Genomic DNA, 16,989 nt, shown 5'->3' on the forward strand with positions numbered 1-16,989 from the left:
TAACCCCCCCTGATTTTCATAACGCACCAGTATTTACTACAGGGCAGATGCTTTTCTGGGCTTCTAATAGCTCAAAATGCGTCAGCAGAACACTCTGATCTGGTTCCTTTTCCTGCCGCTTCCTCAGATATCCCTACACTTGAGTTGCCAGCTAGAGCAGTACCTAGGCAAAGCGGCTGTACATGAGGCACTGCTAGCTTGCCTTGCCTCTGCAAGGGACTGCTGCTGCTAATTCAAACATCAGGCAGAAAGGAACAAAACTCCTTTAAGAATTAATGCTAGCAGAAAAAACAACAAACCTATTCATCTGCACAATGACCATTTTTCAGTAGGAGCAGTTACTGAAGTTGCTCAAACAGTAGCAACAAGGAGACAGCATCTGTCTTCCTGGTTATCAGAAACTTTGCAGCAAAGCAATAGGAAAACACTGCTGTTTATCTTTAGATTGACATGCATGAAGAAAAACGAACTGAAAATAAAAATGCTCTTAAATGTTACACATACTTCAAGCCTTATATCATAAAAAAAAAAAGAAAAAAGAAAAAAAAAGAAAAAAAAAAAAAGAAAAAAAAAAGCCTGTGAGTTTTCCTTGATCAACAGTTTTCATGCCTGTTTCACTATTAGTAAAGCAATCAAAGATAAATAAATAACTGACATTGGAGAAAGACACATACCGTGAATGTATTTCACTACATTGACACTAAGGCCGTGACGCGATATGGTCATCAGTACTTCCCCTGCACTCTTCCTCCAAGGCAGATTATAGGGAGGGCACCATGACGTTATTGCACTGAATAAAAGCTGCAGATCATCCTTTTGAGCCAGTTCTTCCGCAGGGGACACAAAACTGCACAGTTTTACTAAGATCTGAAACAGTAAGTCAGTAAACACCTGGCATTATTATCTTGCTACTGGTATTGCCATTTCTTTCTAGACTTAGGAAAAGTTGAAACTTCCTTCCACTTAATGTGCACATTAAAGAAGCAATGTGCTGCTCTACCTTCGCTTATTAATTTAGAATAGGAAAACAGGTCCTCAGGTTATTCAACACATGGCTACTTTAGGTCTCAATTCAGATGAAGATTATTAGCAAAACACTAGCAGCAGAACCTAAATAACTCTCTCAGGTGAAACACCATGTTTGTTTTGGGAACCACCTTATTCCTTCCTTCTATAATCCAGTCATTCACTGATTCACAGGTTTAAATCCTGTGGGCTAAAGGCTCTGAGAGGCAAACCATTACATCCCTTTTTGCTACTGGCAAAGCAGCATCTGTACCTTCTCAATCAACAAAAACATCCCAGAAAACTTGATAGGGCTCTAGCGCTGCAGTAGCCTTTCCTGAAAACCTGTAGCCTGGATCTGAATTGTCAGATTACCTTAAACAAGACAGCATGCAGCAGTGCAGCCTGTCAGTACACTACGTGCTCTCTTCTTTTCTAAGGACATTTTCTAAGGACATCTGTCATCCACTTTCTGTCTTCTGCAGGAAGCCGAGGTTCTCTCTCAGATAACATAAGATTTTGTAAAGGTACCCGCACCCCGAGGAGACACAGAAGTTAAAACAAAAGGAGAGCATGGGGGCTACCTGAAGCCTCACCCACTTCAGCTAACTCATTTCAGAATACTACTTGATGGCCCTTGATGAGGGACAGAAAAGAGCAGAGAAGTAACATATAAGGGGAAAAGCATTTAGGTAACTTCCTCCATGTTTTTAACTGAAATACAACAATGCAATGAGGTTTACCCTCATATTTAAATTACTTACTTCCTAACACATGGTTTACTTCTTTAAGCAAAAGGAAATCAGGATATGTTAAATTAACCCACAGATTATTAACAATACTAATATTTCCTCCTATGTCTACTTCAATCAACAATGGCCAAAGATACCAAACATCAGATTAAAGCTGAGCAATAGCAAATGCTTTGTTCCCTTAAGGCAGCTGTGTGGAAGAGGCACAATAATTTCTTTTGAAGAAACACTTGCTGAGGACAAAAATCACAGGACAAACAGGACAGGACTTTAACCACATCTGTGCTTCCAGAAACTCTAAGACAGCAGTTTGCAAAGCACCAAGTGAAAACAGTTTCTGGAGATTTCTCATGAAGCATTTCCCCTCTTTTTGGTAAGATTTATGACCTATTTTACCTTTCTTACCTGCACAAAGACTTTCTGTAGTAGCGCTCGGCGCTCTGCGAGAGGTAGCTCATTCTGTGCTCCTCCAACTACCTCAGGCACATGTGGAAGGTCAAAAAACAGATACAGACATTTAACGAGTGTGGAAGGCACTGACATTGTAGTCATGCAGTCCACGGTTTTCTGGAGAGAAAGAAAATAGAGCAAAACCACAGCTGAGCGGATTATTATATCCTAAATGCTACGCTCCTGTAATACAGTTGACTCAAACACTGTTTTTTCCTTCTAAAACTTCTGAGCTGTCCAGGTGGCAGTACAGACTGACCAACTATTTGCAAATGCCTGCCTAAATAGTAACTTTAAAAATAGGATCCTAATTTTTATTTATTTATTTTTACACAACAATAGCACCGAACAGCCACAGTCAGAAGCAGTCCCTGCACTACAGAAACTAAAACCAACAGCCTCTGCCAATAGGAGCTTGCAAGCTGATTACAACAGGTTCAGCCAAGCCCTCATGAACTGGCTATTTAACAGTAGAAATGGGGCCGGGGACACAATTAGTAATTCATGCATCCGGATGGCAAGAAGATAGAAGTAGGAATAAGGAGCAAAGCAGAAGAAAATTAGGAAGCATCATCAAAAAGGAAAGCCAAATTGGGCAGAGGCTGGTGACATACTAAATGTATGGCAGATGACATGCTGAGTTATAATGGCAAATTAGAGCAGAAAGGACAAACCACACAGCAGCTTGCATGTTGCCACAGACTGGTTCTCTAATGTGGGCAAGGACTGGAACCAAAGGCAGAATTGGTAACGTTTGTGATACCATTTGCTCGTAATGGCTTTGGCTTTCCCTTCTAGTAATTCATGCTACATAAATTATGGGGCAGGCACGTATTGTGACTTAGGTAGTGCATGTGACACAGATCTCTTTGGAAGCTAAGCAGGAGCACGTTCAAGAAGCCATTGGGGAACAATAACAATTGCTTGCAATAATTCCAACTTCAAGTTCCAAAAGAATGATGTTTAGGCAATTGAAACCACAAGGAACTGAAGCAGAAATTCTGTGGCACCACAGCAGTAAAAAGACCTTAACGCAGAAAGCAGTCTAGAACATCATTTAGTGTGAGTTCTCACAGTTCATTATTGTGTTCCTTGTGCGTCTCCAAGCCCACAACTTTCATTAAGCACTACTGATTAAGACTAACCTGTCCTGATGAAGCTAGTAAATTAATTGTAGTAAGCAGCATCCAACCTCTACTTGCTTCTTCACTTTGATTGATCTCCAGAAACTGGACGATGGCACGACTTGCAGCCTCTGTAATGGGGACAAGGTTAAAAGAAAGGAAAAGAAACAAAAATTCAGTTTGGAAGTCTGCAGCATGGAAAACTTTCAACAGTCTGTACACTAAGCATCAATTCAGCTCTGCAGCAATGTTCGCAGGAAAAGAACATAATCATAATCAAAAAAAGGAAAGAAAAGGACCAGGTTCAGGCCTATTCTCTCCCAACACACATTCTTGTCTTCCACATGCACTTGGCTTTGACGCTAATCTAGGCTGTAAAAAGTACATTTTAAGTATCATGTTTTCAACCGGTAGTCAGGTTATGCAGTTGCATGCAGCAACTTTTCGTGAAGTATTTTGGCTTTACCAAATACAACTTACTCTTTTTCAGGTGTATTAATTTACTATCACTCAGGAGCTTCAATGGGAAAAGCTGATATTCATGGTCTGGGGTGGGGAAGAACTGCACTGAAACAACAGTATGGAGAACAACTGGACAGGACTGAAGGGAAAGTGAGATGCTAGAAGACGAAAGGAATAAGAAGAGGAAAATAAAAAAGGTAAAAAAGAACAACAACTACCTCAGCACCATCCTACTGGATTTCTGCAAGATGAAAATGCTAAGAACTTATGGTTACTCAGCATGAAGAAGGGACCACTTTTGGAATGAGAAGTGGTTCTATACCAATGAGAGCATAAATTAAATATTCAGCCTGGGAAATAAGTTAACACCCTCAGTAAATATGTGGAAAATACAATATGAACAAGAATATAAATGAACTGAAAATGAAGTCCTAATTCATAGCTGTCTACATACATGTGTGTTAAAACTAATGCCAGGAACAGGGAGTGTCCATAATACTTAAGGAAAATCTAAAACCATTTTACATTAATACTGCACATCAATCAACTTCAATGCTTTCAGTGTCAGCCAAAACAGAAAAAGAAGTAATATTGCTGAAAAGAGGAATTACAATGAAATTACAAAACAAGAAAGAAGTCTGCAGCTGAATCCAACTTTAATCTTGTTTTGTCTGTTCCGTCTTCTGTCAGATTCCCCACAGTATATCTGTGCATGAGCTTCTTCTAAAGTATATGCATCCCCCTACTTGAAACTTGTTGGAGAACATCTTGAGCATTATGTCCAGTTTTGTTCCCACCCCAGTACAGGAAAGATGATGATGAAAAGGAACTCAACAGAAGACCACCAAGACACCAGAGCACTGTCCTATGAGGAGAGAATGAAGAACCACAATCCACTCAGCACAAGGAGGGATGGCTCTCATGCCCACAGAGAGCAGCCGCAGTGCTGACAGCAAGGATGCTATGAAGAGCTGGAGCCTAGCTTTTCACAGAGACCCATGGTAGGAGAACTTCCCCCCCTGTGGGCAGCCAGACACTGGGACAGACCCTGTGAGATTGTGCTGGCTCCAGCCTTGGAGGTTTTCAAGGCCTAAGAGGCCTCACAAAGAAAATGTGGTTTTCACTTACATCCAGGAAAAATAAAACAAAACTTTCAAAGTCATAATCTGAGAGAAAAGTACACAGACAGATTGTAGGTAAAAATTAATGCTTGTTTCGGTTATGTAAAGGCTGTGTTTCAAAGATTTTGTTTTAGCAGCCTTATTTTGTCCCACAGTTTTTCTGTACAAACCACCATTTTTCCATGTCTGGGACTAAAGTAAGGGGAGGCGTACACCAAATCCCCAAATGGGACTGACCAAATTAAATCAGACAGGACTTTCCTTCACTTTGGTATTACAGGTTCTAAACTGTGGACATGCAGCAAACAACCACCAATCCAACCTACCATGCCAGGCAGGCAGTTTGTTTTCTCAAATGGTCCTAAAAATTGGCCATAAACAGAAAAGACTGGCACAGAACAAACATGGTACCGTACCAATAGCCTCCTCAGGCATGGCTTTCAGAAGCCACCTGAGGAACTCAGGCTCTCTTGGTATCTTCGAAAGGGAGAGACTGAGAGGTTAGGTATGCGCTTCTGAAAATCTGCCACGCTGCTGGCATTCTAAACAGCAGAGCAGTCAAGCACTATAAATAGTCACTTCAAAACTGTCAGTCTTAATTGAGCAGTACCTAAAACACAGACAGCATTTTAAGTGCAGGAATACATTCTTTTGTCATCTGCTCTGAGCAAATGTGACAGCACTACTATTCAGGATTCGCTTCTGTCGTCAGCACTACCCTTACTTTATTTTGTAATTTTTCCTTGTTTTGCAGTGTTCAGAAATCCTTCTGGTACAGCATTCTTTGTGCCTGACTCAATGTCCTTAGTCCTTTAACTTCTGCACAAGAAACCACAGAAGCTAGGATTTGGATGTGATAACTAATAACAACAGCAAGGAAGCAAAGAGATAAAAAAACTAGAAGGTAATACCTACACATAAATATCTTGACAGTTCTACAGGCATAGTGGATAACTATGACCACAGTTACGACCATAGTGAGTACAGTAGTCAGATTTTTCAACACTGAGCTGGTAAATACAGGAAAGAGGCTTGGTGGGATACAGTGATCAAAGAAATTTCATACAGAAGAGGCAGCAGGGATGCTTTGTGTCTCGGACTTCACAAAAGCAGCAGATACAGGATAAACTCTATTCAAATTGCTAACAAAAGCAGTGCTGCATTAAAGAAAAAACGTTCCTGCCTATAGCAACAGCAGTAAGGATTATTTCAGCATTTACATTGATATTCTAGCAAACAGAACAATATCACTGTAGTATTTCTTATTTTACTGTTATTTTTAGTATAGTATTAGTGGCAAAAGCCTAGGTGGGTAGGTAAGGAAAACATTTATATGCACACAAGAGTGTGTGTTGGCAGTGAGGCTTTCCATGGACCCCACTGCTCTACAAGGAGAATACCTGGAAATACACTCAGATGCCCAAGGAAGCATATAGTTTCAGTGGGCCAATAAATAAGAGAAGCATCAACTTAAACTAGAGGCAAGAAACCTTTGTTCCGTCAGGAACAGCACAGTGCTATCACAAACAGGAGATATAAAGGGGCTGATCCTTTTGCTGTGTAAAAGAATGGGAGGGCTGCTCAGCAAAAGATAAACAACGGTGCCAGCTTTTAGCTTCACTAACCCAACTGATAAAAAAATGAGCTTTCCAGGATGTCCTAGAAAGGCACTCTATCACACTTCATGTAAGATTAGATAAATAGCATCTAAGATTAATTAAAAGGTTAACAGAAAGAGATATGATGCAGCAGTCATCATATCCAGGACTGATTCCTCCTGGCTAATAGAAAGGGCTCTGCATCCCCTTTGGATACACTTCTGTAAATTCAAAATACAATCACCATGTAAAGCTAAGTCACCTACAGGTCAAGGGGAAAAGTACAAGGAAGAAAAAGTGATGATGTAGTCACAGCAGGTCAGATCACCTTCAGCCTACTACTCTCTGCTCAACAGACAAACAGCCAACTAGCATGTCTCTGTGAAGCCCCCTAGCTCCTCTGTTAGCAAGAAACAGTCCCAGTGCTTCCAAGAGATGCAGACGCTACAAATAACACTATCAAAAAACTTCAGACCTCAACACAGAAGGAGCCTGAAAGGCCACTGGTAGAAGATATATATTTGTAAACTGCCACCAACAACATCTAACAAAAACAAGATGCACTTGGACAAAACAAAAAATCATTTAACTCTTACCGATTTAAAATAAACACTCAGTTCTGCTGATAGCGACAGACGCCAACTGCAGCAAAAAATGCAAAACACAGGCAGGGTTTGCAGATCAATAGAATTCAAACGGGACAAATAAAGGCAGACCCTGTCAGAGGCTGAGTAGAAGCCACTCATGTGGTTTTCTGCTATGTCTAAGCATTACAATAAGGAATGTTACCAATTTGGTCTCCTGACATGGTTTTAAAGTAAGATAATGGTTGTCTTTAACCTTGTACATTAGAGAAATGCAAAAGTGAAAATATTTTTTTTTTACTGGTCAAACAGTTTGATTAAAAAAAGGGGGAAAGGAGAAAAAAAAACAACAAAAGGTGTAAATAATAAAGAAGCTGTTTCTGAAGGGAAGATGGGATTAGTTTAACAGTCTTGAGCCATGGTAAAATAGGTGAATTTAGTATGAACTTGTAAACACTGTGACATATTCACAGAGAGAGTTGCAAATATGGAATGATATGCTGTTTAAAATTAACAAGGTGAGACAAAACAAAAGTGAATCTAAAAGCTGTCTAAAACAGCAATGTAAACAGAGCAGCACCTCCACTGAATAATTAAAAACAAAACAACAACAACAAAAAAAAAAGAAAACACTTGAAATTCACCTTAAAAGGAGCTAAAATATTCCAACCCTATGACAAACCTTTTTGTTTTCTCACTCTGGCATCTCTTAGGCAGAAGGTATGGTACTCAGTTGTTAAACGATGACCCAAAAGGTCTTTGGCTCATGGCAGCTGTGCCACAAGGAGCAGCTCTCCTATCCCATTGCACAGCAGCCAGCTCTGCATAGAGGGCCTGGGGGGACCACCCCACTCTGCACCAACACAGCTGCATGCCTTCAACATACATGCAAGTCCTGACGCCTGAACTCATTTTTGCAGCCATTTTTGCCCCGGGCACAAATTACAACAATAGACCAAAGCTACAAGAGCATGTTGTTGAAATACCCAGGCTATATATTCATTTTATCTTGCAGCAGCAGTAATAAAACAGGAAGAGCTTGCCTCCAAGGCATGTGTTTTGCAAAATGCAGAAGATGAAGTGCTGCTTGCTCCCCGTCATCTGTAGCCAAAGTGGCTGTTAGCAACCACATTCATCCTACCAACATTCCAGCAGTCTCTGCACCCTGTTTCAGCAATCTATCTTTTCCAGCTCAGAGCCAGATGCTCCCAAAAGGTTTATTTCAAAACAAACTATGCAAGAAACAGAGGAGATTAGACATCCATTTTAGCATAGTACCACCGTGATCTTTCATTGGCAATTCAGGTATGAAATGGGATGCATTTGTTGAAAATCTGACAGCTATCTCTGTATTCTTGAGGGTTTTAGCTGTCTTAACTGTAACCCCACCACCTTCCCAAACAAAGTAAGCTGAGGTGACAGACACCATGCATCAGTCCTCATAGAGATGGTGACTGCAGTCACCTGCAAACCACTTCTCCACAGGACAGAGTTCAGTGTGGAAGACAATCTAACAGTTCTGATGTCCTCATCTTCATTACTCGTTGGTTACATTCATACTGGAGAAGCAGCACAGCTGAAACTGTAGTTCAACACTCCAATGGCAGTGCTAAGAGACTACATAAGATAGAACGCTGGCACAGTTACTACTGCATCATGAAATGCTGTTCCGACAAAACAACTGCAGTTTGCCAAGAATAACTGAGATGTGTCTGCGATGGCAGGCATTATTCACATAGCTACTACTTTTAATATTTAAAGATCTGATGGAAAAACTGCACTGTGCTCCATCACAAGGAAGAAGAAAAACAGGTGACATTTATCATACCACATTCCTAACTAGAAAATGCTGCCAACTGCATTTACATCTTTAAAGAGAAAAAGCAAGTTCTTTGAGAATTCCTTCCCTACTGTTAACTAAAAGGGAAGTTCACTTTTAATAACATTTGTGGGGAAATCTTGCTTCTAAAAACAAGCTCAGCATTTTTGTTCATTTAAAACTGAGCACTTCATGCCATGAAGAATTTACATTTGGATACTCTCAGAGAGATTCCCCACATAGAACTGTTACTCTAAAAGCATGCAGGAAGATTACCTACTAATAGCTATTAGGATACACTGTATTGTTTTGTTCCATAGACCAAAGGACATTTACAATATTTAAGTGTAATTATTTTGTCACTGAAAGAAAGCCTCAAAGTTCCTCTTTTCAGTGTTGCAGGGAACATTCACCCATCTCTAAACAGTTCAGCACAGCAGCACAAAAGCCGTGAATTTTAACAGTTTGTTAACTGGACATTGACAGCAAAATGCAACTCTGTGGCCTGACCAAGGGCCACAAAGCAACTGCAGTGCATGGGGCTACATACAAGGGCTTCCCACACTCAATCTAAAAATGTGGTATCAACAGAAGTGATGGCAGTCTTAACTAGATAAAAAAAATACATTATTGGTTTCCTCCTAATAAAACTATTGCTACTCATCATATTAAAGCTTACAAGTGTACTAACCTGTGTTTTTGAATCACGGTGGTTAAGTTTCCTAACAAAGAAAAGAACAAAAGAAGAAAAGGCCCAAATCTCAACAAAAAAATCTAGTCTAACTTCTGGGGGCTGCAAGGATGAACACTGGGCCAGCAGCTGGGCAGAGATAATGGATGAAGAACTAAAGAAATAAATGGCTATTCTTAGCAAGATCCAGCAGAGATGTGTGACAGGTGTTCCCCAAGAAAAAGAACGTTCAAGCCAATACTACCCTTCTGCTGGCTGGACATTCACATCTCTTACATACATATGGACACTGTGCTCCTGTTTTCCCCACAGAGTACAGGTTCTATCTACTGTAGCTGTTTGTCCATCTGGAATACTTTCCTGTTATTCACTCAAAATGGAAACAAATTGCAAACTGTGCTAATTGTAACTCCTGACATCACGTGCAATACTTTGCAGAGCCTTTTCTAGCTTGCTATTTCCTCATTTGCCACCAAATCCAAACTGGGAAGACAGAAGAGAACTTAAAATTATCTGGAAGGCAAAAAGGTTCATATTGCTCAGAAAAACCCTTGCCAGGAAATGATGCTCAGCTAAGGAAGTCAAAAGGGAAGGTTACAGCAACACGCTTTCCCAGCACATAATCCTCCAATATGCAAGTTCCAGTGAAGCAGTCAGGGTTTGATGTACCAATGGTTCAGTGTAGAACTAAGTCTCCCTCTGGCATTCAAGAGACAGACCTTTATGAGGGGTCAAGACGCATCTTTCCAGTGCTGGGGATGCTGATCCTAATGTGCTGCTCACCATAATTCCACATCTTCCTATTAGCTACTAGACCAACAGCTAATTTAAAGGTATGATTTAAACACAGACATATCCGAGGGACAACACAACACCAACAGACACATAGAGCAAGTTCCAGTAGCCATCTCCATGATCTTTTGTGTCCTACCAGTTGAGGCAACTCACTGCACTCCTATCTTCAACACGTTACCAAGTTTGTGGAACTTAATTGTCTTATACCCTATGCAGGAGGACTCAACTTCCCTCATTCTCTCCACCCAAAGAAACAGAACACATTTTCTCTGTTAAGACTTCAATGTCCACACTTCATCACGGACAAAAGCTCAACTTTTGTCCCCCATGCAGTACCTGTGGATTTATTCGATGCTCTCCGCCGAATCTCAGTCACCATCAATCGTGACACTTGAGTAGTGAATTGCAGGAGATCAGAAAATTTTTCTGTCATTGTACTTGGAGGAGCATTTCCAAACACCTAAAACAAGAGAAAAATAGATAAATTTTAAAATTCGCCCTACTTACATGGATCATTACATGCTACCACTTCCTCCGTGCAAACAATTTCAACCATTGAAATCACTTGTTTTCTACTGCATTATTCCTCCTTGTACTGTTTTTTCCACAGTGCGCGTTATAAGATATACATGAAATATGCCATCATATGGAGAGGAAAGACCCGACCAATACAAGGGGAAAAGAGAACTGTGAATTTTCTTGCACAATGAAAAACTCCCAGAGTGGGAAAGACCACACTGCACAGTAAGCAGTCCCATGGGACTTCTGTTTTAAAAGCAACTGTTTACTGGACCAACATATCCCATGGGGTGAACTCCAAGTACAGAATGACAAGCATGAAATATTCCAGAAGACGCTATCCAAAAGCAACTACCCCAGGAAGCCCCACAGGTGCCACACTTCTCAAGGCCTCATTCTCCTTTCTTGAGATCCTCCTTAACATAACAGCAGTAGTCATTAACATTTTTTTTAATTAATTTTTGCTTAATGCCAGTAACTTACTCTTCATGATTAAGTACTGATTTGATGATAAAATCATCCGTTGAATCACAGTTAACAGGGAGATACTTGTTAACTCTATAGAACCGCACAGTTATAGAACATTAAATTATCTTGGAAAAGATTCAAAGTTGCTTAGGTAATTCACTTATCATAAAAGACTACACACAAGGAGTCCCTGTCTGCTTATCTGAGGTACTCCTCTCACAAAAAAAGGCCCCAGGAAAGGCCAGAGGTCAGATATTAATTACTGAAAGAAACATGCCATCCATATTCTGGTACCATCGCTTGTGTCAGCGCTGAAAAAATACAATAGTCTCCCGAATATTTGAGTATCTCAATACTTCTCTGACTTGACTTTTTTTTTCCCCCCCTCTCATGGTTAATTGCGTATCCTGTAAGAGCACTGCCAACAAGCCAGGGTACTTGGATAACGCTTTTTTTTATTATTATTCTTTTTTATTTTTATATTTTTTCAAGTAACATTTTAGACCAACACATCATATTCGCTTCTCAGCAAAGGAATGAGATCTTCAACAGCAGATTTGGACTCAAATGCTACTTCAGCCTTTTCTCCTTTTTGCCTTTATCAGTGCTACTGTTGCAGGTGAGATGTTGACATGCCTTCTGTGGTCACTCAGAAGTCTGGGCACCCCCAGTGACACCCACAACATCACAGTGAACAGGGATGCAAGGCAATTGTGGCACTGAGTAGCTTCGCAAATGACAATTTACTAAAAAAACAACCAAACCTTTCAGCAGGGGGTTGGGCTCCATGATCTCTCTCTTTCTACTCCTGCAATTCTGTGGTTCAATTGTGTGTAAGGTTTTACTTCTTACTCCTTCACTCAGCGTCAATAGCTCTGGCATGTTAGAGAACAGCCAAAAATATTTCTCCTGCCTACTTGCATTTCAAAGACATGCTGAAACAGAGCCAGAAATACAAAATTAAACACTCTATTTCTGCACTATAAAAATAGTTTTCACCAGAAACTTAGGTGTTTCTCGCATAGAGAATTTCAGCTGCCATTACCAATGAAAAAAGCAGCCAGAAGCCCAGACGCTGGAGGCAGATGACTGTTTGAGGTCAACTAACACCTGCAAACTGGGATTGCAAAGAAGGGAACATTCCTGAATCATTCACAAAACTGATAGGCTACAAAAGGTGAGGAGGGCCCCAATGCGTGCATGTTCCCTGCTATGATCTACTCAAGACCAGTCAGACTAGAACATATATTGGCAGAGTACCTCACTATTGCTTACTGCTTAAAGCTCAGACCAAGGAAAGAGGAAAACGGATTGGCACACTGTCTGTTTTAAGATGGCTAATTGTTAGCACATCATAGCAAAGGCAGAGCGTTCACAGCTGCAATGAAAGGCTGACTGAGGAAATCTGGTTTTGAACGTTTTGCCCCATAACCAAGGTTGCACTAAAATAAGTATGCTGGCATACTCCTTGACTAAAGGCAGCAACGCAAATGAAATAGGATACGAGGCATTTTAACAGCGAGTTGTCTTTTTAATAGCAAAAGGCATGGTTCTTCCAAGAAAATATAAGAAATTTACCATATTCAAACATTGCTTATTCAAAATAGCCTTTCCATCCATCCATCCATTCACTTCTTTCATATGCCTCAGGAGCCTTGGTACAGCACCAGTTGCACTAGGCAGGGCACTGCAACAGCGCTTCTGAGAACAGAGCTCATATGGATGCAGATCTGTGAAAGGAGGCTTTTGAAAACTTTTCCAGAGGACAGATATGTACTGATGTAGCTTTTTACTACTTCATGATTCGATATTTCACAAGCCTCCCTGAACAATCAGAAAACAAATGTTCCAAACACCCATTCATTAGCAAAATAGTAACATGGTTCAGGCTGCAGCAAGCTTCAGACATCCCACATCTGTAAACAGAAGGCTGCTCTAGCTCCTCTGGATCTACTGATTAATAATCCTCAAAATAATCAGACAGAATCTCATTCCACACAACACTTCAGCTATCTGCCAAATCAATCAGTCTTAGGTGGTTAAGCAAAAAAGAACCTGATTCATGAGCTGCTCAATTCTGACCACGTGGATGTCCATGGGAAGCAGGTTATTGCCTCACCCCAGGTCTCTGCATCCAGTAAAAACCACCATTGTGTGCTCAGCTTAAGGCAGCAGTACCAGAAGTACACAGTCTACCTTACGCAAAGTAACCGAATGATTCAGGATCCAATTCAAACCAAGTTATTAACTGACACCATGAAATGTTTGCAGCTATTATCTTTGAGAAACAAGATTTTTTTTTTTTTTTAAAAAGGAATGTCTGGCAATGTTTTGATGTTTCCTTTGAACAGAAATAGGTCCCACAGGAAAACCACCTCCAAACTTAGTGTGCATCAAGCCATCTCAGAATCAGCATCTACCAGTTCTTCCACTGAACATGCTATGTAAGACCTGTAATGAAAAGAAACATTTCACCCCTTCTATGTTCTTTTATTCCAATCAATTTCTGACTTTGCCTTAGTCTGCCTTGCTAAGCTAGTGGGATTTTCCCAACATAGACAGCTGACACTCCAAAAAACACATGGCTAGATAAGCCAAGAAAGCCACCTGCAGGCTTTAGGCATAATACTCAAAAGAAGGTGGAAGCATTAACCAGCAACCTAAAAAGAGAAACTACAGAAGTCAAAATAAAGAGATGACATTGCAACTTTTCAACTTCTTGCACACAAGAAGGCAAGAATGAATTTGTGCAAAAGGCAAAGGGAAAAAAACCTGCAATAGATTAGAGTGAAGTCAGTTTTGTTTGTGCTACACTTAAAGTTTGTTGACAACTCATAATGGTTATCAGCGACTGAGCAACAAGGAAGTAAAAGAGCACAAATAATATGTGCTTTCACCATTGCACCAAACAAAGGCTCTGAATTTACAGAGGTTGGAAAACAAAGGGATCTCAACTGACAAAGTCCCACATTTGAGGAAAGAAGGACAACTTCAGTATAAAGCTCACCAAGGAAAGGAACCAAAAGGTTCATCAGGGTTTAGAAAACTAAGAGCCTATCAACAAAGTTCGGTGACACGCAGTGGAGGAGAGACATGCATAATTTAGGGAAGGAAAACCTGAAAAAACAGGGAAAAAGTGGAACTATGAGAAAAGATTAGCCTACAAACAGAAACAGCATGCCATTTTGAAATCTTTCTATTTGGTGTCTGAGAACAGGTAGACAAGAGCTGACTGTGAGTAGAAAGAAACAGTTAATGGATTTGGGTTTGTTTCTCTTTCAGAATGTAAGTTGAACAAGAAATGGTGAGTGAGAATAAATGATGCAATGACACGGGACAACGAAAATTAAGATTTAACAGGATTAAGAAGGGACAAAGAATTATGAGGTGTAAAGACAGAGGAGGTGGAAGAAAGTGGAATAATAAAGAAAGTTAAAACTTCCTTTTTATCTTAAGTCTAATCAAGGTCTAAGGAAACACTGCCCTACACAAGTAGGACACTGACTGCTGCACCATATTCCTGCAGACTCAGCTGTATCACCAACTGGGGTTCCATACCTACAGTGCTATAAGTAAGCATTACCATGGCCCAGGAACAAACAGTTTCTCTGCCCACAGATTACAACGCAGAGCTGAAGTGAATACAGTGAGTATCCTCCCCCCTCAGAAGCATCAGCCACCTGAAACCACCAGAGGGAGAATTCCAGGTGTAATTGCAACAAAATATTATTCACAGGCTCAAGCCAAGATTAAGACTCCACTGTGCATGTTTGTAAAAAATAAAAAAATAAAATAAAAAAATAAAAAAACAATTAAGAAAGTTCATGGCTAGAGGCCATAAAATCCAGGCAGATAAATTAAGGAGGAAGTGGGTGAGCTGAGCTTTTTTTTCTCCCAGACTCACACAACAGGTTACCTGCAGCAATAGGAATAAGACCCTGCAACAGCATTACATTTATAGGGGTTTATCTACTGTAGCATGCTCTTGAGTAGCCTGAAAATCCTATTAGCCCTATATCTAGACTAGGATTGCTTTTACTACACAACATGCAAGCAGTCCAATGTGTAACACCATCAAAAGTTGTACGTTCAACAAAATATCAATCTAGAAAAAGAAGTGGCTTTCCAATCAAGTTTTTCCCTTTTGTAGCTTAATCAATGATTCCACTTCTCCACAGTAGCACACACAACCAGAAATCCATCATTCAAAAGGAGATTCAGTAATAAGAGCTTGGGTCACAGCAGGAAAAAGATACATGCAGATCTCTGTATATACTGCACAATCCTAAAGCCTAAAGCCACCACTGAAGCTATTAGGCTCAATGAAGCAGCAAAGGAAGTAAAAGTGATATAAGGCATAGAAAGGATTTAGCTCCTATCAATGCCAGTGGCAGCAGTCACAGCCCTGCTCCAAGCCATCTCAGTGCCTGAGCACAGGGGGCAGTAAAATAGGAATGTCACTGCACATGCAGCTTCTGGATCCTTGCTGAAAATCCCCCTTGCCCAAGAGTAAAATAGATTCACACAGGGAAAAGGCTGCGAGAGCAATAGGAATAGAGAATTTATCACACAAGAGAAGATAAAAAAATGTTCAGCCTGCACAGCCTTGCAAAACCAAATCTGACAAGAGAGAGCATGATGGTTATCTCTAAATATGCATCAATACAGTAAATGTCAAGAAGGGAGAAGTGTGATTTAGGCTCAAGAACAGTGCTGGCACACGAACAAATGGGTACAAACTTGCACACAACTAAGCTTAAGCTAGAAATCACCTCTAAAAGAGGAGAATAGGGACTGCAGCAGCTGGCATCTTCACCTTGGAAAACATCTTATAGGGTACTCAGTTTCCCAGAAGATGAAGGTGCCTATAAAAACAGTAAGCTGCACAGGAAAGCTGTCTGAAGCTACATCCCGCCACGGGTTGCATCTCAGAAACAGTCCTGACAGAAGAAAATCTCCAGTGATGGGTTCATCCACTTACACCACACACAAGGAAAAGATGGAAAAAAAATACAGGATGCCAACAAAGAGCAAGTTCAGTTCTGCTGGAACCAGAGATCCTGGGAAAACGCAATAAGAGCAGTTGGTTTCAATAAAGTGAAAGGCTCTCTCACAGACTCTCTGGCTTACCCTGTTAAATACCGGCAGCATCATGTATAGTTTTTCCTCCTGTTCTTTCTGGGTCATGTGCCGGGGCGGGTGGCAGAGCTCTGTGAAGAGGCGCCGCAGGTGCATCAGCCCCAGCGCATTGTCCTGAGGGCTGCACTCCTCCTGCCGGGGCCGGCCCATGATCCTCTTCACCATATTCATCCTGACTGGCTTCCGGAGCTCCCCTGTGTCCTGTGCCAAGACAAACACAAACCGCTGAGTGCAAGAAAGCCAGGCACCATCCCATCACAACTTGTAAATGCACAGCAGCCCCTCCTGCAGCAAAGTTCCATGCCACAGTTATCACCGTTAAGTAATTTTATGTGCTAGGAATTGACTAGCACATGCCCAAAGGGTTTGAGACAGACAGCTTGCAACCAGGCAACGCCCAACACCCTCTGGCACCAATCATGGCTGCACAGGCAAAGAGCATAGCAAAACACTTCGGTGCAG

The 16,989-nt window shown here is 40.9% G+C and overlaps 1 protein-coding gene across 7 annotated transcripts in view; it reads right to left on the bottom strand.

The window, feature by feature from the left end:
* The window catches only part of WDFY3 (WD repeat and FYVE domain containing 3), a 135,340-nt gene that overhangs the window by 86,646 nt on the left and 31,705 nt on the right, over positions 1-16,989 (bottom strand). For all 7 annotated transcript variants that reach the window (XM_072336744.1, XM_072336741.1, XM_072336743.1 and 4 more), the window contains exons 3-7: positions 16,519-16,728; positions 10,738-10,861; positions 3,353-3,462; positions 2,163-2,324; positions 675-867 (exon numbers count right to left, since the gene is read on the bottom strand). In XM_072336744.1, coding sequence (XP_072192845.1) covers positions 675-867; positions 2,163-2,324; positions 3,353-3,462; positions 10,738-10,861; positions 16,519-16,698 — 769 coding nt within the window. In that variant the 5' untranslated portion in view covers positions 16,699-16,728. The remainder of the gene's footprint in view (positions 1-674; positions 868-2,162; positions 2,325-3,352; positions 3,463-10,737; positions 10,862-16,518; positions 16,729-16,989) is intronic.

The sequence above is a fragment of the Excalfactoria chinensis genome, chromosome 4, assembly GCF_039878825.1.
Source record: "Excalfactoria chinensis isolate bCotChi1 chromosome 4, bCotChi1.hap2, whole genome shotgun sequence".
Taxonomy (NCBI): domain Eukaryota; kingdom Metazoa; phylum Chordata; class Aves; order Galliformes; family Phasianidae; genus Excalfactoria; species Excalfactoria chinensis.